General features: G+C 38.4%; 1 protein-coding gene across 5 annotated transcripts in view; it reads right to left on the bottom strand.

Annotated features, from left to right (window-relative positions):
• The window catches only part of CDK6 (cyclin dependent kinase 6), a 240,253-nt gene that overhangs the window by 121,542 nt on the left and 91,651 nt on the right, over positions 1-27,060 (bottom strand). For all 5 annotated transcript variants that reach the window (XM_038556823.1, XM_038556824.1, XM_038556826.1 and 2 more), the window contains exon 4: positions 3,713-3,880. In XM_038556823.1, the coding sequence (XP_038412751.1) occupies positions 3,713-3,880 (168 nt within the window). The remainder of the gene's footprint in view (positions 1-3,712; positions 3,881-27,060) is intronic.

Here is a 27,060-nt window from a genome sequence, read left to right on the forward strand (position 1 = left end):
CTGCTTCTCAGACCCTCCGGGTCAAGTATGAGTGGTTGCTCTCTACTTCTCTTCTGACAGACAAAAGTGAGTTGCACCATACATTGCATTTGACATGGGGAGTACTTAGAAATGTTGGCTTTAGAATGACTCTATCATTCTAGCTAGTCTTGAAGTCATTCTATTGAATAGGCATACATTATTGAAAAACTTTTGGCACTGAGATTATATAAGCCCATGAGTCATGATTCTTACACGCATCACATACGTGCAATGGAAAGAACCTCCCTGTAACCTACTCTGTTTTTCCACAAATGTAGTAGTATTTCAATACAGGTTGTAGAAGTTGATTTTCATGGTTTCAGAGAAATTTCTGATAAAAATCATCCACATCAGGTAACCAAGTGTAATGGGGTTCCGCCCCCAAGTTTTGGCCCCTTCCAGTACCGTGCTAGGTCTCATACATGTATTCATGGACCTTCCAACCCCCACGTGCACACTCTGACTGGCTGTCTGTGAGCCGTTGCCCTCAGACGTGGGAGTGCATACATGTGCCACAATCTGCTGTCAGAAGGAAGGACACAAGGAGAGCCCATGCAGTGCCCAATCAGGGAATTCCAGTGCCCTGAGCATGGCAGGAAGAGGGGGGGTCTCAGACTCTAGCTGGAACACCTCCGTGGCACCCTGGATTCTGCGCTCCATGAAGAGGCCCAGCTGGAGCAGGGCCCACGCAGGCTCCTCTGAAGTATGAGATCCTGGCCATGGGCCCCTTCTGCCTGAGTCTACTGCATTCACTGTAGCTATTCACATCTTAATTCTACAATCTTTAAATAAATAGGCATAAACCATCTTTTCTCTGTATGTGTAACATCTGCATGTCTGATTGTGTACTGAGCAGCAAGTACCCAATACTCTCTAAAGACATCTTGACTGTCATGCTGGAGGCATCCTGGCAAAGTCAGGCATTTAAAGGACACCTCACCCTCCCATATCAGATGAAGACAAGCTAAGCCATTTGTCACTCACCCTAAGCGATTCACCACCTACAGCTATGACTATAGTCCACTCTTATAAATTGTTCTAAATTTCTTCCCAGAAGGCCAATTCCTTCAAGGAGCTTACAGCCAGATATATAAGACCCTGAAAATAATTACAAGCAAGATAGAAAAATAGTATTATGATAGATATTAATAAGATGTTAGCCTAGAAACACTGAGGGAGGATTGATTCTTACAGGGAGTAAAAGAAGGGGACACCTGGGTCAGGCTTTGAAAAGTAACTAATATATTAGCATTTCCCATGGCTGTAAGATGCCAGTTTTGAATCAGTTAACTTGTAATTCCTTTAACATTCCAAAGATTAAGTTGATTCCCAGGTCCTGTATGACATAACCCACTAAAAAATGTGTATTTCCAGGAAGTGGAGTGCAGTCTTTTTCTCTTCAAGAAATTCTAAAAATAAGTACCAGTTCGGTCTGAAAAACTGTGATTCTAAGTCTTTATACATCACCACGGATATGTTAACTAATGCATCACTAAATGGTTTCTTCTTTTAACAGAAAAACAAACAAACAAAAAACAATGGGAAAACTTTTAAACGCAGCACCCTTTAGGAATCATAACCTTTAGTACTGACATTAAATGCCAGCTATCATTCTTGGAAATAATGTCAAATTTGTTCCAGTGTCTTTCCCAGTTGATAGTATTTTTTGCTAGTATTTTTTACTTTATGTCACCATAAGAAATACAGAGTATGTGGGACAAATGAGACACTGAAAAATCAGGTATTTATGACTGTTGATCCCTTTTTCTCTATGAAATAATTGGTCTACGTTTTCCTGTCTGAAGATATCAACTTTCAGCAAGAATGGAATGTTAATTGATATTACACATAAGCCGGGCTACCATTCTTTAAATTTAATAAGAAAAAAAAAATCAAAACAAAACCAACTGGGTTTCCTGTTTTTATTTATGGTTTTTTGTGCCCATTTTGGGGAAATCAAAATAAAGAGTCTGCCTCATGAACGGCTCGTCCTTCCCACTATTAAGATACCCAAAGAGATCAGCTCCTTTCATCTGGTCCCCTGGTGACCACTGGGATCACAAAGCCTATTGAAGCTTTTCCTCAGGGACACTAAACAACTATATCCTAGGGAAGCCCGCAGCCCACCTAACCCTTCCCACTGGAGAAATACATAGACTCAGCATTTTGGCTGTGGATATGTAAGAATACAAGGGCTCACTCGACCCAGCCCAAAGTGGAAACATATCCTTTAAATACTATCTTGTACTTCATTTTCTCAAAAGTATGATTTATCTTTCAACAATGGTGACACACTCTAAGAAACCTCTGTAAAAATTCTGATGCCCTGGGTAAAGCATACAATGTTGGGGAAAGTATGTGGTCTTATGTGTCCAGGTTTTAGTATCCCTATTTGGGGGATGGGGAAATGGAACACTTTTGTAAACTGAATGTTTTCCTAAGACAAGCTATCTCAGAGAATTTCCAACTCCCCTTCTGTCTATATCTCAGCAGCGGAGGCATTACTGGAATTTGGGCAAACAATTCTTTGGTGGGCAGTTATCAGCCTCTTTGTGGCCACAGCCATCCCTTAAGTCATCAGGATGACCAAAGATGCTGCCATACATTTCTCAACAATGCCCTCCACTGAGAATCTTCAAGGCTAAAGATGTGAAAAATGACATATTGATTCAAGAACATTCTTTTTCTTAAGGCTTAATCTAATGCTTTGACGACAACTTTCATAGTCTTCATGGACCCAGGGGGATTCTTGGCATCAACCTCCTACTGAGTAAGCAGCAGCGTAAAGGAATATTGCTTGGCTTTTTGTTATCTCTGCATGAATTCACTACATGCAGAATAGGTCTTTAAAAGATAAAAGTTATTAGTGCCTACATGATGGTTTTGTGTCTGGTGGAGACAAAAAAACCCTGGACACTGTAACTCATTCTTTGCCAAAACAGACCCTTGGATTTATTCCTTATACTCTGGCTTGGGTGGGGAGGGTGGGGTGCTGCTTGTTCATGGGGCATCCTAGTTCACTATAAACTTCGTTTCTTCTTCATAGTCAGCACCACAGATTCAGAAGAGTGCTTTCACATACCTGTGTAGGTACCTCGTTATTTCTCAAACTAGGATGCTACAGACAGGACAACATTTCTGGCGCTCTTCTTTCCTAAACCCTTGAGCTATGTTTCCCCAGACTTTGTGTATGCAGCTCTGAAAATAGTGGTTATGGCAAAAAAGCAACTGGAAACTTGTAACTGATTCTTTTTTAGTGGTGACAATGTAACAGACTATTTTCTGCAATAGGTCCTATCTGTGACAAGCCCAGTCTGTATGTATCTATAGTTACAAGCAAAACCTAGCCCTCCTGTTTAAAAAGCGCAAAGACAGGAAGCCTGGGTGGCTTAGCAGTTGAGCCTTTGGTCCAGGGCATGATCCTGGAGTAACCGGATCGAGTCCCACGTCGGGCTCCCTGCATGGAGCCTGCTTCTCCTTCTGCCTATGTCTCTGCCTCTCTCTCTCTCTCTCTTTCTGTGTCTCTCATGAATAAATAAATAAAACCTTTTTTTTTTTTAAAAAGTGTAAAGACATTCTCTCCCCCAACTGACCACAGGCAGTAATAATCTCAGGGGCATGGCATAAGGGCAGTTCATTATTTAAAAGAGGAAACATAACTTTAATGAAAGAATAGCACTTTCTCACTCACCACTGAAGTAAGAGCCATCTGAAAACTGTAGATGCGGGCAAGGCCGAAGTCAGCCAGTTTTATTTGTCCACTGCTGGTCACTAAAATGTTCTGTGGTTTTAAATCGCGATGCACTACTCGGTGAGAATGAAGAAAGTCCAGGCCTCGGAGAAGCTGAAACATCATATCCTAAATAAAACCAAAAAAGAAAATCAATAAACTATCAAAACAGAAATTCAACATGTAGAGGAATCCTTAGCCTTGGAAAGCATTTGACAAGTATTTCCTGAATAAATGAATTTGTTTTCCTTCTTAACCTCTCTAGTCTTCCATTTGCAAGGTCACAAGCAAAAAATTTCACATTGACCTGTATCTTATTCACAAAAGGAAAATTTAAAAATAGTTTCAGATGCCTGGGGTGCCTGCATGGCTGTCGGTTAAGCATCCGCCTTCGGCTCGGGTCACGATCCTAGGGTCCTGGGATTAAGCCCCGTGTTGGGTTCCCTGCTCAGTGAGGAATCTGCTTCTCCCTCTCCCTCTGCCACTCCTCTCTGCTCATGCTTTCTCTCTCTCAAATAAATAAAATATTAAAAAAAAATAGTTTTGGATGGCATAAGAAATATTCTGGGAGGTAAATACCAAACTGGTATCTGTAGTAAAGGCTGGGGAGAAGAAGTAGGTGGTAAGAGGGAGACACTTTTTACTTTATATACTTTCATATGGTTTAATATATTATTTCAACAGTTAAAACCTAGTATATGATAATGCTATTAATGGTAATTCCTATTACTTTTATAGCAACTAAGTAGTCACTACGTGTCAAGTACTTTTCTCAATACCCAACACTAAGGTAAATAATAGCATTATCGCATCTTATGGTCAAGAAACTGATTCACGGGTATATATAATTAGCCCAAAGTAACATCACTAGCCAAGTAGTGTTGATTCAACAGAAAAAGTGGGTTCAAATTCCCAGTGCATTCCTTTATTAGATCAATGATGGAATGAGTATATAAGGCCAGGTAAGCCATTTAACCTTGTGAAACCTCAATTCCTAAGCAACAAAACCGATTTCATGGCATCACTGTTAAGAAAGCACTTAGCACAGTAGTGAGTCCTCAATAAATGGTAGCTCATTGCTATCATTATTAACCAGCATGGAGCGGGGCGGGAGGTGGCATTCAAAAAATAATGTCACATCTTTTTATAACTTTGGAACCAGTAAAATTAGAGAGAAGATTTAAAACTCAGAAACAGTGTCTGAAAGTAGGAATTTAAGATTCTGACCATTGGATCCTTTGAATTCTAAGGTTAATAAAATTGACCTACCCTCCAAAATACTGTGCAAATGCTGTGCACAAGGGAGGATGGGATTATTTTGTTCATATAAGGATTAGAAAAGTGGTAGGGCAGCATCATGGGCTTCAAAGCTGGCAAAGGCTGTGAGGACACACTTGTTCATCAGCTGAGTCATATTTGGTTATTGGTTACAGTGCTGGTTTTTCCTTTAGAGCTGGGAGTTCTGCTGGCTTATTTAAAATCGAAGCCTTAGTTTTACATAAAATGAAGAGAAAATTGTGCTTACTTTTTATAATATTATGAGATTAAATGAAGTAATATATACCAAGGGAGGTAGTGCAGTTTTGGGAAATGGTAAGCATTCAATGAATGACAATCATTCAAGTGTCCTGTTTCCCCAGGGGAGACAATCACAAACAACCATAAGAAAATGTGGCCAGTGCCATAAGGTCAGGGAACCTGCTGACTCCTTAGCATTGGAAACAAAGCACTGAGCAGTGATATGCAATGACCCAGGTGTACTAGAATCCCTTTGAGATGCACCTCAATGGATACTCTGTCCTGGGAAAGTTTACCTTCTAAGTTTTCAAAGGCAAACCTCTTGAAGAAAACTGCACTGATGAGGGTCAGTCCTTTAGGACCCGGGAACCACTGCAGGTCACACACCTCACAATGCACATCCTTCCAGTGTGAAACGGAAGCATATGTATTAACAAGAGTACTCTGCTGGGGCAAACCAGTCATTGTTGGAAACGTTATGCTCATGGCTTGTAAGCCCTGGATTTTAAACAGCATGATTAACCTAAAGTAATGCCATGCTGGCCTGTCATCTTTATTCTTATACTTTCAACACCAACCATTTAAAACTACTGAGAATATATGTTTGGTTCATTTATCATTGTTTATAATAGTCTAAGCAGCCAATTAGCAGAATAAAAATTTTAAAATTTGAACTAATTAATAAAACTCATCTAAAGTTTACCAAAAACCTGAACCAAGAGTAAAAAAAAAAAAAAGTGTTAATTGCTTTTATCTATGTATTTATTTATATAGGACATATGACATCTTTCTTAATTATTAAAATGGTACATGCTTAATGTAGAAACTTATAAAAATGTTTTTAGGATCCAGAGGAAGGGGATATGTGGGTAGCTCAGTTGGTTAACAGTCCAACTCTTGATTTTGGCTCAGGTCATAATCCCAGGGTCATGAGATTGAGCCCCCTGTGGGGCTCTACACTCAGTACAGAGTCTGCTTGTCCCTCTCCCTCTGCTCCTCCCCCTGCTTGCATGCTCACTCTCTAAAATAAATAAATAAATAAATAAATAAATAAATAAATAAATAATCAATCTTAAAAAAGAATCCAGAGGAAGAACAGAAATCACTCAAAATCCTATTGCTCAGAGAATAGAGAAAACTTTATCATTAAATATTTTTTGTCTTTCTGGTCTTTCAAAAATTACAAATGTCTCAAAAAAAATTACAGATGTTGCTATATTTGTAAGTATAAATACATCATATTTATATGTAAATATATATAATGTATAGCATAAACAAAGACTTAATATAAACACGTATTTGTAAATAAAAATGATTATTCTGTACACATTATTTTGTGGTTTATGTGGTTAAATGTTTTAAAAACATTTAACAATTCATTATGAATATTTTTGCCACATCCACAAGATTCTTTTTTTTAATACATGATTTGTTTTTAAGATTTTATTTATTCATGAGAGACCCACAGAGGCAGAGACATAGGCAGAGGGAGAAGCAGGCTCCCCATGGGGAGCCTGATGCAAGACTCAATCTCAGGACCCCAGGATCACGACCTGAGCTGAAGGCAGACACTCAACCAGTGAGCCACCCAGGGATCCCAATACAACATAATTTTTAACGGCTGCATGGCTTTCCTCCCTGAGATATGCCATAATCATTATTTTAGTTGTGTTATTTTGAAACTTGTACTGGAAGTCTAGTTCCCCTTCATTTAAGGCTAGAGTACTTGAAAATGACTTGTTACCATTATAACTATTACACCCAGCACAGTTTAAGTAGTGCCAAACCATATAAGTGCAATAACGATTCCACATAAATGGTGCTTATCGAGGTATAGGAAGCTGATTTTACATAAGGATTGCCATTCTTTAGATTTTATTAGGCTATTTTTATTTATTTTTAAAGATTTTATATTTTTACTTGAGAGAGAGAGAGAGTATGAGAAGGGGTGAGGGGTAGAGGGAGATACAGGACAGGGATTCCAACACGGGATTTGATCTCAGAACCCTGGGATCATGACCTGTGTGGAAGGCAGACGCTTAACCAACTGAGCCACCCAGGTGCCCTATCAGGCTATTTTTAAATTTTTTTGTGTGAGCAAATAGGGTTTTCTCCTAAACCTACAATATCCAGTTACAAAAGAGTTTTGAACTATGTGAGCTTTGAATTAAATAGCTTAAAAATTTTTGCCCAAATCTCATTATCTTCAATGATTCAATTGTGAGGTAGACTGATGTACATTGTAGACTTGTAATAACTGTGATGTGGGAACCCTCCTCAATCTTTACCTGTCATTCACTGGAACACCTAATCTCAAAGGGAAAATATACTCAGCTACATTAGGGACTCCAGTCATAAGGAAAAATAAGACATGGTACCAATTTCTCAGAATGAAATGAACAAAACTGTACCACTAAACAAGGCAGGGAAACACACTTTTGCTTCAGAACCACAAGAAGTGCTTGGATCAAAGACATTTCAAAGGATTCTTTACTTAAGCTTATTACCTGTTCGATCTCAGTTTATAGTATCATGAGACATACTTTTAAAATAGCTTCTCAAGAATTTAATCTAAATTGTAAAATTTGAACTAATTAATAAAACTCTTAGTCTGTCTTATACAAGACACACAAATATTTTACAGTAAGCCTGCTGATACAAGGCAAGGAAACTGTGGATACTACTGTTAAGGCTCTTTAAGTTAAACGCAGATTTAAACCTTTTTACATTACAATGCACAATCCTGGTAGAAAAGGATTCAACATCTAGTCACTTGGGGCCCTCATTATCTTTCTGAAACACATGGAAAAACATGTCTTAACAGGGCACCATCATGGAATGAAGTCTGGCTCCCAGTGACTTTGGGTGGGGATTTGTCCTTGGTGACCCTCCCCTCAGAAGATTCTGGACTTTCGTCAGCATACCAGAAATCTGTAAAGCTTTGTAATCATTTCTTTTAACCGTTCTAGAGGTTCAATCCTGTTATTTCTTTAAAAACAAGACATCAAGCAAACAAACTGAAAACTTACCTCATGCTTTTCTAATGGGAAGAACTTTTATCATTGGGTCTTTTTTTTCAACTACAAAGTGTCATTAGTTCCAAAAACGATACTAAAACACCTAATTTATACCATCTAGTAAATCACAGAAATGACAGCTTTCAATGGACAATTCTGGATTTTTGGCCTTATCTATGTTGGTATCGTCACATCCCCAAGGTTTTAGTGACAAAAATGTATACCAACAGTATATCTAAAAACTAAAAATAAGACACATACAACCCATAGTCAATGACATTTTTTTTCTCCTAAAATGTGTAAATTACAGTGTTTGTTATTCAAGTTTCAAGTATCTTAGTAATGGTTTGTAATTTGCTACAAAGGCCTACTATCCAGTTGGTTTCCTATGAAGGGTATTACAGGAGTCTACAGTCTAAAATGGATCACATACAATAAAGGTATTTTACATTAAACTGGTAAGATGTAGGTATAAGGTAGGGGTTATGATTAGGAATAGAAATAAAAGATTGTGACCGCCTGCATATAAAGGGTGATAGTAAAAGCCATAAAGAAAGTAGAGCACTATAATAACAATGACAGTAATGAGGGTTAGTCCCAGAATCTTTTTTGTTTTTGTGGGTTATGAATATATATATTAAAATTCTTAAGCGTGGTAAAATACACATAACATAAAATTTATCATCTTAACCATTTTTGAGTATATAGTTCAGTACTAAGTATATTCACACTGTTGTGCAACCAATCTCCAGAATTCTCTCATCTTGCAAAACTTACACTATGCCCATTGAACAATTTCCCATTTCTCTCTCCTCCCCAGACCCTGGCAACCACTCTTCTACTCTGTTTCTATGAATTTGACTATTCTAGATACCTCATGTAACTGGAATCATACTGTATTTGTGGTTTTGCGACCTGTTTACTTCACTTAGCACGATGTCCTCAAGGTTCAGCCATGTTGTAGCATATGTCAGAATGTCCTTCCTTTTTAAGGCTGAATGATATTTCATTGTATATTCCATATTTTGCTTATCTATTCATGGGCTGAGGGACACATGGGTCATTTCCACCTTTTGGCTACTGTGAATAATGCTGCTATGAACACAAGTGTACCAACATCTCTTTGCATCTATGCCTTCCATTATTTGGGATATATATACCCAGAAGTGGAATTGCTGGATCTAGTTCCAGGGTCTTTTAAAATCACAGTTCTCCTATAAAATATAGTACAATATTACTCCATAAAGCAATGGAGTAGTGACTTAAAAAAGCCACGTCTGGGTCAGTTAGCAGGTCATTCACTCACTGGCAATTTCATTCCCTCCTATTTCTGTGCTCAGGGATAATCTGCTATATGTCACATCAAGCTTACTGTCAGGTTACACACCTTTATTCTACTTCAAAAATTGACAGAAGCTCGCTCATTCATGTTTTCACTGTTCAATTCACAACAATAACAATGGGCTGCAAAGATTGCTTTAAAAACAGGTTCCTGCTGCTTCTCATTTTGGTCCTCAGGAGTACCCAAAGAATGCTCATCCAAAATCACGGAAGGGCAAAACAAATTCTGACAAAGCAAGGGCGGGGGGGGGGGGGGGCGGTTAAAGGAGATTCTTGCAAACTTCAGATCACCTGGAAAGCTGTAATTCATGAATTCAAAGCTCCAATAAATGGGAGGACCTGGAGTCAAGCTACAAGAGTCACATGTGAGCTCTGCTCCAGGCAAGCTGCCAGTATTCCCTGTCACCTCACCACACCTCAGGCCGGCAGGGGCCAGGGGCCAGTGGTGAGAACAGGATAGATAACTGAGTAAAGGCAATACATCGCCTGGGGGCTCTTCAGCAGAAACAAAGGCAAGGCCCCTAATTGCAAGTGCTGACTTTCTATTTTTACTGCCTCTAGGCAACTGGATAAAAGCATAATAAAAGTGGCTTTGTATGCCAATTTTATTAATAAAATATGTATTCTAAAGAGAGAATGAAAAGAATCCATATATTATTCATTCCTGGAAGTGACCATAATGCTGAAGTAGGTAAAGAATCAGTCTTAACTAACTAGAAATCAGAAAAGAACAACTAATTTTCATCAAGTGTGGAAAGTTGGTATTTGAAGGACAATGTAATGACTAAACGGACAGTCTGAAAGGAGGAATCATTACATCACCATGAGGGCTATTATTAACCCACAGTGGGAAGTCATCGGGAATTCACACTACAAATAGCAAGGTCAATTATAACTTTTTCAGAGCAGGATACAAAAACCAGCATTGCATCAATATGAAAATACTGAGCACCAGTGCCTAGAAGATTGTTCACAAATGACCCAAATGGTTTTTGTTCTTTGCACATTATTTTGTGCCTCTTTTAAAAAACATTTAACAACATACTGTGCATATTTCCCCATTTCAAGACATATTCTTTAATATATTTTTTAACAATATGCTTTTTAATGGCTGCATTTGGAAAAGTATCCTCTCATCTTTCCCCATTCTACTTCTCACTTCCCTGTTCTGAGAATCTTCCCCTCCTCTCCAAATGAGGTAATGGATTTCAAAAGTTGGTTTTCTGCTCCAGAGTGGAGCATATTATTATCTGCCTCCTGTAATAGACATTGTTGGTCGCCAGCCATAAAGATTGGTCCAAGGTAATCACATTCTCATTTGTTAGGAATTGATCCAGGGAGGGACATGAGACCTAGTGCTAGCCAATGAGATGTAATGGTAAATCTGCTCTAGAGTTTCGGGAAGTATTTTTCCCCTTTAAAAGAGGACCACAGTAGAAAATTCTTTTTTTTTTTTTTAATAGTTTTGGATTTTTTAAAGATTTTATTTATTTATTCATGAGAGACACAAAGAGAGAAGCAGAGACATAGGCAGAGGGCGCGAAGCAAGGAGCTTCCCCTGCAGGAAGCCTGATACGGGACTCCCAGGAGCCTGGGATCACATTCAACCACTGAGCCACCCAGGCGTCTCCACAGTAGAAAATTCTTGCAGTACTTCCTCCTCACCTCCCAGCCCCCATTCTCTATCCAAGCATTTTACACTAAGTGCTACTCCTTGAGGCTGTGAACTTGGCAGTTGTAGCAACCATCTTGAAACACAAAGGGAGACATCATCTGTGCTTATAAAATGCCAAAGTGTAATGAGGGAGAGTCTGGGTTTTTGATAACATTGCTGAATAGCTGAATCAATTTTGGGGCTGCCCACCTCTGGCCCTGTAGTTAGAGCAATAATGCCCTTATATAAAGAAAGCTATTTTTTCATTAAGTGTTCTATAATTTGCAGTTGAAAATTATTCTAACAAATCAAACTTAACTAAAATTACATTAAAACCTGTTAAGGTCATTATCTTTCATTTAGAGCCCTCTTTGCTTACCCACCACCCCTCCCCACCCCGCAAGGGGCTGTACTAGCATTCTTTTCTTGTTGCCAATTACCACTTCCAGGTGGTTATCTTTTTCTCTTTGAAATTTATACCTCCTTTCATTTATTGTCACAACATCTTCTTCATTGTTATCATTTGCTATCAATCCTCCATATTCCTCAGGCTCTATGGCACATCCTCTCTACCCCACACTCACCATTTTCCTGCATGACTTCAAGCAGCTAAGATGCCCTACCTAGCTAGTACCTTGACTTGAGACCTTGACTTCTTTAACCCTATTCCATTATATTTGTTATCTCCATGGCTAAAAACCAAGAATGCATTATCGCTCAACTCTGATATATAATATTTTAATTAAACAATGTTTAAATTACTTTAATTACACTTATTTATATGTCAAAATATCACATTTACGTAAGTTCATTAGACAGTATAACTAATTAAAATTTGGAGAGCCAACCTCTTCACACACCATTTGCTAGATCTGCCAATTCCCTCATCTCTCTTGTTGGTCATTTTAATCTTATCTTTATATAAAGCTTAATCCTCAGCTAATCCAACCACTGTTTCTTTCTTGGCTGTTATGCTGCAGAGTTGTTGGGGGTGTGTGTGTGGGCAGGGAATGATCACATAATATGTGTCCATTATCAATAATATGAAGTTAGCCTTCAATCCTGATTACTGCTATGTCATCTTATTGATCCCTAATGAGCCATCCTGCTGTACTTATAGGCTAGTCTGAATTTTTACTGCTGTCTCCCTACCTTATCATCTTTCTTCTCTTAGCACTCTAGCCTATACTCCATCATGGGGAGAAACACAGACATCAAGGGAATGCTATTCCCTTCCTTTGTATCCACCTATAAATTTATAAGCACTGGCATCTAGCCCTCTCCTTTATCTTCTGGTAGGAAGGATTTCCTTTCCTTCTATTCAGTATTCATCTTCCTTCTACACTCTAGGTCTCATTCAATTCAGCTTATTCAAGTAACCTTTGCTCTACTAGCCATTCCCTACTATACCTGGAACTTCTTCCCTCTCTATTGTCTCTTGACCAAGTGACCCCTTTCTTTCTTTTAGGATTTTATTTTCAAGTAATCTTTATACCCAACAGGCACTCAAACTCACAAACTTGAGATCAAGAGTCACATGCTCCACCAACTGAGCCACCCAGGCACCCTTCCCCTTCTTTTCTTTTTATTTATTTTTTTATTTATTTATGATAGTCACAGAGAGAGAGAGAGAGAGGCAGAGAGACACAGGCAGAGGGAGAAGCAGGCTTCATGCACCGGGAGCCCGACGTGGGACTCGATCCCGGGTCTCCAGGATCGCACCCTGGGCCAAAGGCAAGCGCCAAACTGCTGCGCCACCCAAGGATTCCCCCCCCCTTCTTTTCTCAGACAATGATCTTTATACATAGCAATGCACATTTTCCTATTTCTCATCCACATCACATCACTACAGTGAACGAAGATGCTGCAGCTCTTACAAGATCACCAATAACCACTCATTTGCCACAACCAATGGGACATTCTACTCCATGGCATTTCACCCTAGGTCCCTTCCTCCCCGACCTTCTAGGTTTCTGTTCTCCAAAGGAAAAAGAGCTCTAGGTTTCTGATCAGAAATGTAACACATATTCACTGTTAAAATAAAAAAAAGTCAAAACACAAGGAAAAACATAAATATTAACCACAATTCTCCCACCCAAAGATAACCACAATTAACATATTAGTGTATCCTTCTCTAATTTTTCTATGCATATATTCTCATATAGAAAGTTATTTCCTGTTTTATAAATGGAATATGAGTGTATATGATTTTGTAACCGTCTTTTTCACATCATAATGTATACTGAATTCATTTGCATGTCAAGGAATACAGATCTACTACTTAACTTTTAATTGTCATGTGCTATTCTCCTTTTATTTGTATACTATCTTTAACCAAAAGGTTTTTTGTTTTTTAAAGATTAATTTATTTTTAGGGAAAGGGAGAGAGTGAGAGAAAGCGAGTGGTGGTGGGGGCGGGGGGGGGCAAAAGCAGAGGGAGAGAGAGAATCTGGAGCAGACTCCCTGCTGAGCTTGGACCCCCAATGCCAGGCTCCATCTCATGATTCTGAGATCATGACCTAAGCCAAAATCAAGAAGTGGATTTTTAACCAACTGAGCCTCCCAGGTGCCCCTACCCTGAACTTTCTAACATGCAGACCTGATCCTATCAGATCATTCTCATGCTTGAATGCCCTCAAACCAAGCCTACCTGGCTCTGGGTCTTGTATCTTAGAGCTTCTGAGGACTTCCTCCATCTTTACTCACTCACTGCTCTATGGCCCCATTTCTGAAAGAGGGCCCTGCTTTAATCACTCTTCCTGCAGATACACTAGACTCCTAGGACACCATATTAACAGGTGCCAAAAATGTTCAATGACTTTTCACAGAGGAGTGAAAAGTCCACAAACTAAACTGGATGACTATGAAATCTATAAAGCCATAAACTTAAAAAGAACCCACTGACTCTTCCCAAGGAGGAATACTTTGGCAGGTGATAAAATTCAAGGGAAATCAGAAAAAGTAGGTTTGGATTATGCGATAGGGACCAAAGAGGCATAGCACAGAAATCAGTATTCCTACTATTCCTACACTACTAAGACCCTATTAAGACCTGGTAGCTATTAGAGCATCTTCATATGTGTGTTAGGACTTTTGGTTCATTATTTCAAAAATATAATATCCTTAGGTCTATAATGAACACTGAAGCATGGAATAAAAACAATGAAAGATGTTTTCTTTCTATCCTACCACCTTTATCCAAAATTCTTGTAGCAATCCAAGCCCCATCAAGAGACATGGATTTGATTTTAGCACACTGTTCCACAGTTAGAGGTATGACTCTAAGCAAGTCACTTATCAGCTCTCATCCTAAGAGAGGCATTCTACAGATTAAATCCCTCTGCTTGAAATATCACTTAGATGCAGAATTAGACTACTGGCTAAATCTCCAAATAATTTAATTTCATATCACCACATCAATAGTTCTCAAAGTGTGGGCTCTTAACCCAGTGCTACTAAGTTCCATTTCATCTTGGCCACTAGCCAACTGATCAACCAAGGCCCAACTTTTTGGAACTAGTTATTTATTCATAAAAGTCAGGACGGGGCACCTGGGTGGCTCAGTTGGTTAAGCATCTGGTTTTGGCTCAGGTCAACATCTCAGGGTACTGGGATCGAGCCCTGCATTGGCCTCCCCACTCAGTGGGGAATCTGCTTCTCCCTCACCTTCTGCCTCTGCCTTTCCCCCTGTTGTGTTCTTGTGTGCTCTCTCTCCCTCTTTCTCACAAATAAATGAATAGTATCTTATAAAAAAAAAATCAGAATAAATTCTGCCCTGCCTCCATCACAGAACTGCAAGAGATATTATTATTATTATTAAAATTAGGTTTTGATTTGTTTTTTAAACTGTCAAGTGCTACACTGTAAATTCCCTAAGAAACAGGTATGTGGGGCTTATCTATACTCTCCCTGGAATCCAAGAAAGTACCTTATACAGAGAGATCTGTTGATTTTACTTGATTTGATGAATTATTTAACAGTGCCTAGATAGGCATGAAGATGAAGTATAATGACTTTTGCTCTTGGCTCCGTGCAGAGAAGTTATATAAACATCCTCACTTATTAAGCTGATTCCTAAGTTGTTAGTGAAAAGTCTACAATCCTCCATTGTGGTTTATCAGTTATTCACTAAGAATTTACTGAGTGTTTGCCAAGTAAAACACAAAAGAAATTTCTCTTGGAAATGTATACAACCTAAGCAAGCCACCTGCATGTGAGATGCAAATTTCCATTTGAGGGCAGTATGATTTAAAAGAAAGGCCTTTGAATTTAGTGCTAAAGGCATTGCATCTCAATTTCTGCTTATAGTAACTTATATAATTTAAGGCAAATCATTTGCAACACTTGTGGGCCTTGGTTTTCACATCTATAAAAGTGGAAATAACCTTGAAGACACTTAATAAGATATTATATATTTATATATAATTATACATATTGTAATAATATATAATTACCTATAATAAGTAGGACATGAAATACTTAAGTACTTTTATATGGTGTAAAGTGCACCCAACGCATTGCTACCATTTATTCGAAAGAGATATTAAGACCCTACTATGTGTCAGGCATTGTGTAGGTAATGATACACACAAACACCTAAGACTAAGATTCAGGACACTTGTTTTAATGGGCAGAGAAGATATAAATAGATACCTATACACTTCAAATCAGTTTACGGCAAGGACTACACATGGCACAGGTGCTATAGCCGCTGAGTAAGCCCAGAGGAATAGCAGAGGCTTTAGAGAATAAGTGCTTAGGTATTTGAGGACAAGTGACAGCCCCTGAAGAGGGCTTACTCCTAAACGGGACCACATTGCAAAGGGTTTCACTACTGGGCCTGCATAGGGTGTTTATGGAATCTTATCTTAAAGTCTGTAAGAAACTAGTGAAACTTTGTAAAAGAATGGTATTATTATTTATGATTCAGCTTATAGAAAATATGGGAGATGCTATAAGGAGGCTATTATTCTACTCTAGACATAAGACAGTAGGGTCTGAACTAGAACATCAGAAAGGGAAAACAAGAGGACAGTCAAATCAACAGACAAAAGTAATCGGTGAATGTTTTCACAGGTTGACTTTAACAGGCCATCTTTTGAGGACTCTGCTACATCTCCAGGTTACACATGAGGTGGCCTAGAGACTTTATTTAATCTCCCTTCCCTGAGCATCAAATGAGGATGACATTTTCTTGAAAGGTGGTTGTGAAGACTAACGCTAGTGCGGTAACCTCCTGGCCGGGGTAACAGGTTCGGGACTGGTGTCACCAAATCAAGAAGAGGACCCATTGTTAGCAATGGCATCTGGCTAAGTTCAGATCCATCTACTTTTCTCTTGTTAGTAAATGGACAGCCTCCTATCTTCCCAAACAGTCAAAATTAAGATCAACAGACACTACTGTGTGCCTACTAGATTGTACACACTTTAAAAAATTTATTTTAATTAAATCAGGTGTTATACTACCTGTTCTTTATTTTGAAAGTCTAAAGATTGCTGGCATTTTAGATTTAGAAGCATCCTTAGAAATGAACTGTTATTATTCACTGAATGCATTATAGGCCTCTGTAAATAACCCAACTTTCTAAGGTGGTTTTAAGTTGCTTCTTCTTATTTATTTATTTATTTATTTATTTATTTATTTATTTATTTATTCATGAACGACACAGAAAGAGAGAGGCAGAGACACAGGCAGAGGAAGAAGCAGGCTCCTCACAGGGAGCCTGATGTGAGACTTGATCCCGGATTCCGGGATCATGCCCTGAGCCGAAGGCAGACACTCAACCACTGAGCCACCCAGGCATCCCAAGTTAATTCTTACCTTGTACCCGAACTGTTTTTTCTATGAGGCCTCCAACTGGTGAGATTTCCTCAAACTGTCTGATGGGTGTTTTCACGTGATAATCATTTACTTGAACGCATATAATTTTTTACTTAACATATATATTCAGAAGCTTCTACTGAATAGGGAAAAACATTACTAATGAACTTTATTACATAATTAACTTTGGTTGCTTTCCCAAGCTTAACAAATAGGAGCTAGAATTTGTGATATTATTTCCTTATGTTATCCATTAATGCTGAACTATGTGCATTCCAATACAGAGAGGAGGAGAGGAACAAACGAGGACTCTGAAAAGAACACTTAGCTTCATTTGGTCAAAAAATGGTCTTTACAAGAGTTTTTATTATAGGTCATAAAACACTGCTTACCACAATGTACCTCTTTCCTTGAAAAAGAAAAGAAATCCTTGCAGTGGTGAGAAGCTGAAAACAACATGCTGCGTATTCATGCTTCCTTCCCATAAACACATCTGTGCATATTATCTGTTTTGGGTAAAGCTGCATGCACAGCTGTTTATGGAGGCTCAACATTCTTTATTCCATGTTGTTGCAAGGCCTGAATTTTTAAGCGGAACCTTGTTAGGGAGCAAATGCATCTCCAGGGGGAGGAGAACCATATGCTCTTCACTAATAATTCCTTCAGTCTACAGGAAGAAGAGGCTCTGGGTGGTCATCTCTTGTCAGGAAAAGCATGGAGGCCAAGAGAAAAGGGGATCTTTAGGCTACATGGAATTGAAGAGCAATACACCAAGGCAAAAATGAAAAGTAGGTTAACAATCTAAGGAGTATTTTACAAAGAATTCAGCAAGTTAACATTAAAGTAAAGCAGTGCAATAGGAATTGTCCAGGGAACGATGGGTGGTCTATGGCTAGAGGATTTAATTGTTAAGAATATTCAGGTATAAGTACATATATATACCGAGTACTGCTCTGGTTTAAAGAGGTCCCTCCCCAAAACTTCTTGGACTCATCATTGTCTCAAACCTGCCCCTGTTGCCTTCAAATCTTTTCCTGGTCCATCTGAGACTCCCTCTCAGTATTTATGGTCACTCTCTTTCTAGGCACCATAAAATCATCTCACACTTCTTACACTGATCCTCCAAGGCCTCACCCTACTACCTACCATCCCTAGTCTTAGAATTAAAGCTGCTGAGAGAAAAGCACCACATCATGGTCTCCACTTTCATCTGGGCTTTCAGTATTACCTTCTCTGGGTCTCTGGTAAGTTCCCTTTTCTGTTGCTCACAGTGGTTACATTCACCATTTGTCTGTGTGCCCAATTATGTGTCTCTAAAGTATCTTAAATTCTAAATTCTGTCTTAACCTCCTCACTGTTTTCATTCATGGCTCCAACATTTGGCCATATTCTGATGTATCCCAAGTCATAATGGTGGCTGGGACAGCTCTCTTGAGTTTCAGACATGCAAACTTCAGAGTTTCCTATTCATGTTTCCTAGAATATTCCACAGCAATATGTTCCCAAACAATAACAGTTCTTTCATTTCCCAACAAAATCTGTTCTTCTGCCTGTATATTTCTTCCCTTATACATGGTATTACTGTCCACCCAAATGATCAAGTCAAAATCTAACAGACATTTTGGATTCCTTCATTTCTCCTGATCACATAGTTAATCAGTCACCAAATCCTGGTAATTATATAGTTCCTAAATTATGTTTCAAATCAGCCATTCTCTCCTATTTCCATGGTCCCTGTCAAGTTGCCAGTATCTCTTGCCTGGATGACTGCAATAGTGTTCCAAAACAGATAAGCTATCTATCATTAGATTTTAGCATCTTTAATCTTTTCTCCACAGTGTCAACCCAGTGATATTTCTAGAATGTAAATCTGAATCTTACAGAAGTCCTCTACTGTTGTTCACTCTAAGACAAAGATAGAACTTAGCTTGCTACCTAAAGCATTTTTTCAAAAAAAGTATTTTATTTATTTATTCATGAGAGAGACACAGAGAGAGGCAGAGATATGGGCAGAGGGAGAAGCGGGCTCCCTGCGGGGAGCCCCATGTGGAACTTGATCCAAGACCCCAGGATTATGCCGAGCCAAAGACGGCTGCTCCACCACTGAGCCACCCAGGTGCCCCAAAGTATCTTAATGTCTGATTTCTAACCACTTCTGGTTTCATTTCTGGCTGTTTCTATGGTCCAAAGGTGACAGACTCTATTATATCTTGCCCCTTTACAACGCCGTGTCCTCTGCCTGGGAAATTTCTTCCATTGTCCTTCCCCCCAAAACACGCAGCTTGCCTGTCTTTACAATTTATCTTTCAAGACATACTTTAAGTAGATCTTGACCAAGTCCTGGGCAAAACTTCTGACACCCCCAGGCTAAGGTAGGCACCCTTTCCTGTAATCCTACAGCCCCCTAAGTATGATTCTATTACAGGACTTATCCTACTTTACTATACTATGGTGTCTCCCTCAGTGAGTTAGACCCCTTAACGCTAACAGAGGAACTGGAAATGGGGTAGATAAGAAAAATAAGGAAGCATCCCAAGCACTTTGCAGATGATATTTCATTTAATTCTCACAACAATCCCTTGAGTAAATCCACATTCATTCTAAATTAATGTCATCGGTCACTGTGCTACACTTGAAGAACAACAGTGTCTGGTGTCATGGAGTTGACAATGGAGGAGGGGAGGCCAGTTCTGAGAGGTCAAGCAAGGTGGCTATCTTGAAACATCAGTCTTGCCTTGGCTCCTCCAGACCTGGTGCTTCAGGTGTATTTGGCCCTCAGCTGCCCCATGCCTTGGGCCTTGGTGAATAAGTGTAAAGGAACTGAACAAACAATGTTTTTTAAACTATGCTATGACCTAGTAAATTAAGGAACCTCAAATTTTAATTCCACTTCTAGGAAGTATCCTACATCCTACAGAAGCAACAGCACAACTCTTTAAGTCCATACAGAGGATAAGGGCAGCCCGGGTGGCTCAGCGGTTTAGTCCACCTTCAGTCCAGGGCGTGATCCTGGAGACCCGGGATGGAGTCCCACATTGGGCTCCCGGCAAGTAGTCTACTTCTCTCTCTGCCTCTCTCTCTCTCATGAATAAATAAATAAAATCTTTTTTAAAAAAGAGGATCAATGGTATGTTATTTGAAATAATAAAAAAATGGAAATACATAAAATGTCTACCAATAGGAGGAGAGGTAAATAAATTCTCAGTCTACAATGTAATATGAAGCAGCCATTAGAAAGAACCTGAGTAATTCTGTAAACTAGATAAGTTAACAGCAAAAGGCAGAAGCCTTAGAGTAATACATACAGCTGATTTGAGTTTGATAGAAGGAAAGTGTAGACATTAACGTACGTGTGGGTATGTCCATATCAGGGTGGCTAGATAAGACACAGAACACTCAGTTAAATGGTTTTTTAGCTTAAATATGTCCCATGCAAATGCAAACTGGTGCAGCCACTCTGGAAAACAGTGTGGAGGTTCCTCAAGAAGTTAAAAATAGAGCTACCCTACGACCTAGCAATTGCATTATTGAGCATTTACCCCAAAGATACTGATGTAGTGAAACACCAGGACACCTGCACCCAACGTTCATAGCAGCAATGTCCACAATAGCCAAACTGTGGAAGGAGCCTCGGTATCCACTGAAAGATGAATGGATAAAGAAGATGTGGTATATATACAATGGAATGTTACTCAGCCATCAGAAGAGACAAATACCCACCATTTGCTTCGACGTGGATGGAACTGGAGGGTATTATGCTGAGTGAAATAAGTCAATCGGAGAAGGACAATCATCATATTGTTTCACTCATACGGGGAATATAAGAGATAGTGAAAGGGATTATAAGGGAAAGGAGGGGAACTGAGTGGGAAAAATTAGAGAGGGAAGCAAACCACAAGACAAACATGGGAAACAAAGGGTTGCAGAAAGGGATGGGGTAACTCGGTAACGGGCCCTGCGGAGGGCACTTGATGGGATGAGAAATGATTTTATATTATATGTTGGCAAACTGAATTTAAATTAAAAAAATGTAAAATAAAAATGTCCCATATAATATGTGAGATATATTTATATGGAGAAGTATTTGCTATTTATCTGAAATTGAAATTTAACTGAAGGTCTTTATCTGCTAAATCTGATAACCTCATCTGAACACATAAAAATGTCTGGAAGGAGATAGAGCTCCAGTTAAAGGTTGTTACCACTGGAGGTGGGGGTAGGAAGGAGGAACAAAAGGAAGACTTCTGCTTTTTTTTTTTTTTTGTCAAGTGTTTAAACTGGTAGAATTGTCGGTGATTTTTACTTTTTTTTTAGAGAGAGAGGGAATGTATGTGTGAGCCAGGGTGGAGGGGCAGAGGGAGAAGGAGAATCTTACACAGGCTCCATGCCCAGTGTAGAAAGCCCCACATGGGGCTCAATCTCATGACCCTGAGATCATGACCCCAGTCAACATCAAGACTCTACACTTAATCCACTGAGCCACTCAGGTGCACCCCCTCTTTTTAGTAGGCTCCATGCCCAGCGTGGAGCTCAATGCAGGGCTTGAACTCATGACCCCAAGATCAAGACCTGAGCTCAGGTCAAGAGTTGGATTCAATCAACTGAGCTACAAGGCATCCCTGATTTTTACTTTTTGGTGTCCTTCTGAGGTTGCCAGTTAGAATTATATATATATTTATAAAAATATTTTTAAATATAATTTTATATAATGAAATTAGATACAATTTTAATATTTAATACAATTTAATATAATTATATATATATATATAAAATGTCCCTTTTGCCAACCACATGTTTAAGTTAGTAGGCAGCAATCCAAAAATTGGGAGCCAGACAACTTTCAGCACAGATTTTAGGGTCATTTCAATCTCTGTTAGACATGATGTCAGTGCTTACTGGTCTTTCCTTAATAGCTTATATTTGAATGTGATTTACTTTTATTTTATACTATTCGACGTCGAAGAGGGATATGGTAGTTATACCCCTCAACACACATACACACACACACAGTATTGTAAAGCAAAATAGTGGGTAAGCCAAAAGAATTGTTTTTAATACTTAAAATTCATAAAGCTCTTCCCTTTTGGCATTGTATTTTCAGTATTTTGGGGGTACATAAAATGCACACTGGAAATGGAAAGTTTCTAACATTTAAAAGCCTACTTACGAGGTTTCACTATTTGTCACAAATGTTTAATTTGTAGTTAAAAATATTTTACTGGATACTTAAAATTGCCAAAATAGGCTGCAAAGGCATTAGGGAAATGTCCTGCCTCTATGTATTTTAAACTGCTTGGATAAGAAGAGATGTAAGTGATGATAAAATCATGTTTGATGTTCTGAGTGGAGAGGAGGATCCTATTCAAATTCCTATACATTGGGCGAAGATTTTTGCACTGCACAATCTGACAAAGGACTTATACCCTCCATATATAAAGAGCTCCTACAAATCAATCAGAAAAAGACATATAACACAATCTTTTAAAATGGTGGAAGACGTGAATAGGCACTTCACAAAAAAGGAAACCCAAATGTCCAGGAGCTTACAAAAAGGTGCTTACCCCTATGAGTCACCATGGAATTGAACATTAAAAGCATAACTAGATACCATTTTAACGGTTTAAATTGACAACACCAAGTGTTGACAAAGATATGGAGCAACTGACCCCCTTCTGGCACTGATGGAGAAATACAAAATAGTTTAAACCACTTAGGAAATTGTCGGGCACAACTACTGGTACACAGAGAAACAAAAACTTCTCTTACAGATACGATGTTAAGTAATCAAAGCTAATACACAAAAAAAGTATACACTTTTATATACAATAGCCAGTGTAGTCATTACTTTTAGGGAGAGGGTTATGGTCTGGGAAGGGGCATGAAGATGCCTTTGGGTATGTTCTCTTTCTTGATCTGGGTGGTGACTATAAGTAAAAAACCAAGTTACGTGCATGCTTGAGATGAGTGTACTTCTTTATTATGTGTTTGTTTCCTACACCTCAATGAGAAAAAACAACACAAAACCCTGTCTTTCCAATATCCATCCAAATCTGAGAAGTCATATAGTTCAGTCATGCTATTCAGAACCTGTCTGGCAGGCTCAGTATTAAGAGTCTTCACGGATCATGCTCTCGATTTTCCTTTGGGATCTGTTCATTCTTACTTCTCAGCAATATAATCATTTTGCCTCATTTCCACCTGTATCAGTGTCTTCACTGGTAGACAGGAGGGTGACACAGGATGACACAGGTAATATGCATGTGTGTAAGCACTATGGAAAGTATCAAGTGTTATATGCATGTACATATTACCATTGCTTATCTGACATTGGAACACTCAAGGTTTCTCCAAATGATGTTAAAGCCACAATGTTTTATTTTTTTAAAGACACAAGATTTTGTCCATCACTGCCATTTCGTTAACAATTCTTAAATTCTTGAAATACAAAACATCAGAAGTTAATTACGAGTAAGATTAAAGAGTGTCCTGTCCTATTCCCTTCATGGTTCACTGCAGTGCCTCAGAGGACAGGCGTATGAGGTTTTGACTGTACCTTTCCCGCTAGGTGACACTTGGCAGGTTTGCGTATTTCACTGAATCTAAAACACTATCTATTTTAAGATTTACTATTATTTTAACGGACCACTAAAGAAGGAAGACAACTGCCACCTCAACTATGACACAACTCTTTCTTATCACATAGAAATTTTAGTTAAACTTAGTAAAAGGGCTCCTTAGACTTCTCCAGCTTTGGATTTTTATTATGTATCGCTCCTGAACATAGATCTCAATTAAAACTTGAGTGAAATAATTTGATTCAAGTATTCCAAAAACTTCTTCGCCCTCACAGTTCTGCTCTTTCACATCACTTTTCCATTCCAGAGTTTCCGATGTCTGTTTTCCCCACACAATTCTGTCCTCTGTGTGATCAAGAGTGCCACTGTTATTTGCAGGATTTTCATCCAAGTCACTGATTAATTTTGCAAGTTCTCTAGCACGTGTGCGGTCAATAACAACTCAATCATGACTGAAGCCTGTTAGCAGTGACTGTACAATGCATTCCAAATGGGCATCTTAGAACCAATGAAATATTATACTTAATCTCTTTGAACCCCAGTTTCCTCTTTAATAAAACAATATTTACCCTTACAGAATTGTTATATAGATTAAATTAGATAATGTTGAGGTAACATATTCTGGTGTGAAAATAATTTTCCATGAGAAAATTTAGGATGTGACTCCACTGTTTCCAGGAATCCATGCTGTTGATAAATCTGTTGTTTTTCACTTTGGGTCAGAAATATGCTCCATACTACACTTTACCTACCATCCAGACATTCAATAAGCATTCATGAAATACACAGTGAAAGGATATGGTGGGCATTCTGAAAAATGTGGGGGATGCTAAATTAGTCTTTTTCGACAAAAAATCTTGTATAGCTGTAATATTCTTTAACATACCAGTTTAGCAATCTTATCTGGCAGGAAAATAGGACTATTTCTGAGGACAGTTTCTGAATGAAACTAAGCCAACTCCTAGTGATTATCACTTAAGTCTTATTTTTTTAAATTACAATAAAGACTATATGAATAATTTCATGTATTATGAAACATTATGTTTCATATGTGTAATGAAAAGGGACAAAACCTGAAGAGTAGAAGTTCTACTTGGCCACCTACTAAGATTGTCAGATAAAATAAATATATGTGCAGTTGAATTTTAATTTCAGATGAATGATGAATAATCTTTTAGTGTAGGCATGTCCCCACTATAGCATGGAACATACTTATACTAAACATTTTTGTTGTTGTTTATCTGATACTGGCATTTAACCAAATATCTTTTTAAAAAATTTGCTAAATCTGGCAAATTTACCACCTATTCTAACCTTAGTGTCTTCCAAAGAGATTGCCACTATCATTAGTTTGTTGTACACTCTTCCAAACTTGGTTTTAAGAAGAGATAAATATGTATTTCAGAAAAACAGAACCACACTGTCCTCACAGTTCTTAAACTGGCTCTTTTTTCCTTTAGCTCTTTCAACACTGTGCTTTAAAGGTAATTCCTTACAGATTAACAACATTCTTTTTAATTGTCACATAGAATTCCATATGGTATCACAGTCTATTTGGCCATCACCTTACTGATTAGCCCTGAAGTTATTTCTATTTATTTTTTTCCATTATAATTAACGTTATAGTAAACTTTCTTATTCATACCTACTTTTGCACTAGTGTCAGCATATCTCTCAAAGGTGAAACTGCTTGGTCACTGAATATATTCATTTTTAGTTTTAATAGATACTGTCAGATTGCCTCCAAAATTCTGTCAGTTTATATTCCCACCAACAGTGCACCACTGCTACCCTTCTAGAAGAGACTGTCTCCTTTCCAATTGAATTCCCATTCAATTCCTGTTGTCATTGCTTATCACCACCAAATCAATCAGTTTAAAACACTACAATGACAAAGTCAGCCAGCCACCCAAAAGCCTGCCATTATTTCCCAGTGCCTACATGATCAAGTTCATTTCTCTCTTGCATAACTGACTTCTTGTCCATATCTCTCGGATGTGCCCCACCTAATGCTGTCTTTCCTCAAGTGGAAATTGGCTACTCTTGAGTAAGACTACCAAGTCCTGCTTCTGGTTTATGTCATTCGTGCCTTAGAGTAACATGACCAAGGTACTACACAAGTGCCAGGTTCTTTATGAAGCCATTCCTTATTTTTCCACTCTCTGAGTTCCTGCAGCGCTTATCATTTTTAACATGTGGCATTTATCATATACTGCTGCCTTATGTGGTAGCTATTAGATACAAAACTGGAATATACCTCCTTGCTAGACAGGCCTTCTTGTTCCTATTTAAATCATCCAATAAAACGTGTATTTGAGGTACATCAGATATCTGAATATTTTGTTTTTTATTTTTTTAAGATCTTATTTATTTGAGGAGGGGGAAGAGGGCGTGAGTGAGCAGGGGGAAGGAACAGGAATCCGAAGTGGACTCCACACTGAGTCCGATGTGGGGCTTGATCCCACAACCAGGAGATCATAACCTGAACTAAAACCAAGAATCCAAAGCCCAACTGCTTGAGCCACCCAGGCACCCCAAATATTAGAATATTTTAAAACAGCATTTCAATTTGGTCAGCTGCCAACAGGAAAATGTAATTAAAAATTGAGGGAAAATGCACAGACATTAAATATACTAACCTCAGGCCTTTCATCTTTTAGATGTGCAAGTACACAATGGAAAACTCTTTAAAAATCAACTCCCTCAAATCATGATGGCACACTGTGTGTTCTATACTTAGAAATTTCAGAGATAAAAGTTTATAGGATTTAATGTTCCAGAGCATCTGAAGATTATTTTTAAAGTAATTCAGGAGGTAACTAATATATTAGCAGCAAGAAATAGATGAAAGGAAATGCAAAAAGGTGTTTTATATAGTCAAAGGCATTTTACAGCCCAAACCAGAAGGAAAAAAGACCACTAGGGACACCAAATAGATCAAACGATCCTTGTGGGTCATTAAAGACTCCAAGCATCATCTATATGGTATCATTTTAGACAATTTTGATAAGCCACTGTTATCACTGGTCAGATCTTGGTGTAGTGCTATGATCCATTTAGGTCTCTACATTTGAAAAGTACATGCAGGTAACTACAAAGTACATAGGTGAACAATCACCACTCCTTCTATGAGTAAGATGTTGCATCCTTTAAAAATATTTTATATATTTATAACTATTGATTTGCAGATTTAAATCCTTGTTTAGATACAAAAACTGAACCTCAGAAAAGTTAAGTGACTCGCTCAGGTCACGTGGGTAGTAACCAGGCATCTTGTTGCCATGGGACTCACTTTCTCATCAAATAAATAAAATGAAATAAGCAGTGTCTTCTGAGCTTTAAGACCTTTAAGTATTGTATTACTTCCCCAAATCTAGATGATG

Source organism: Canis lupus, chromosome 14, assembly GCF_011100685.1.
Source record: "Canis lupus familiaris isolate Mischka breed German Shepherd chromosome 14, alternate assembly UU_Cfam_GSD_1.0, whole genome shotgun sequence".
Taxonomy (NCBI): Eukaryota; Metazoa; Chordata; class Mammalia; order Carnivora; family Canidae; genus Canis; species Canis lupus.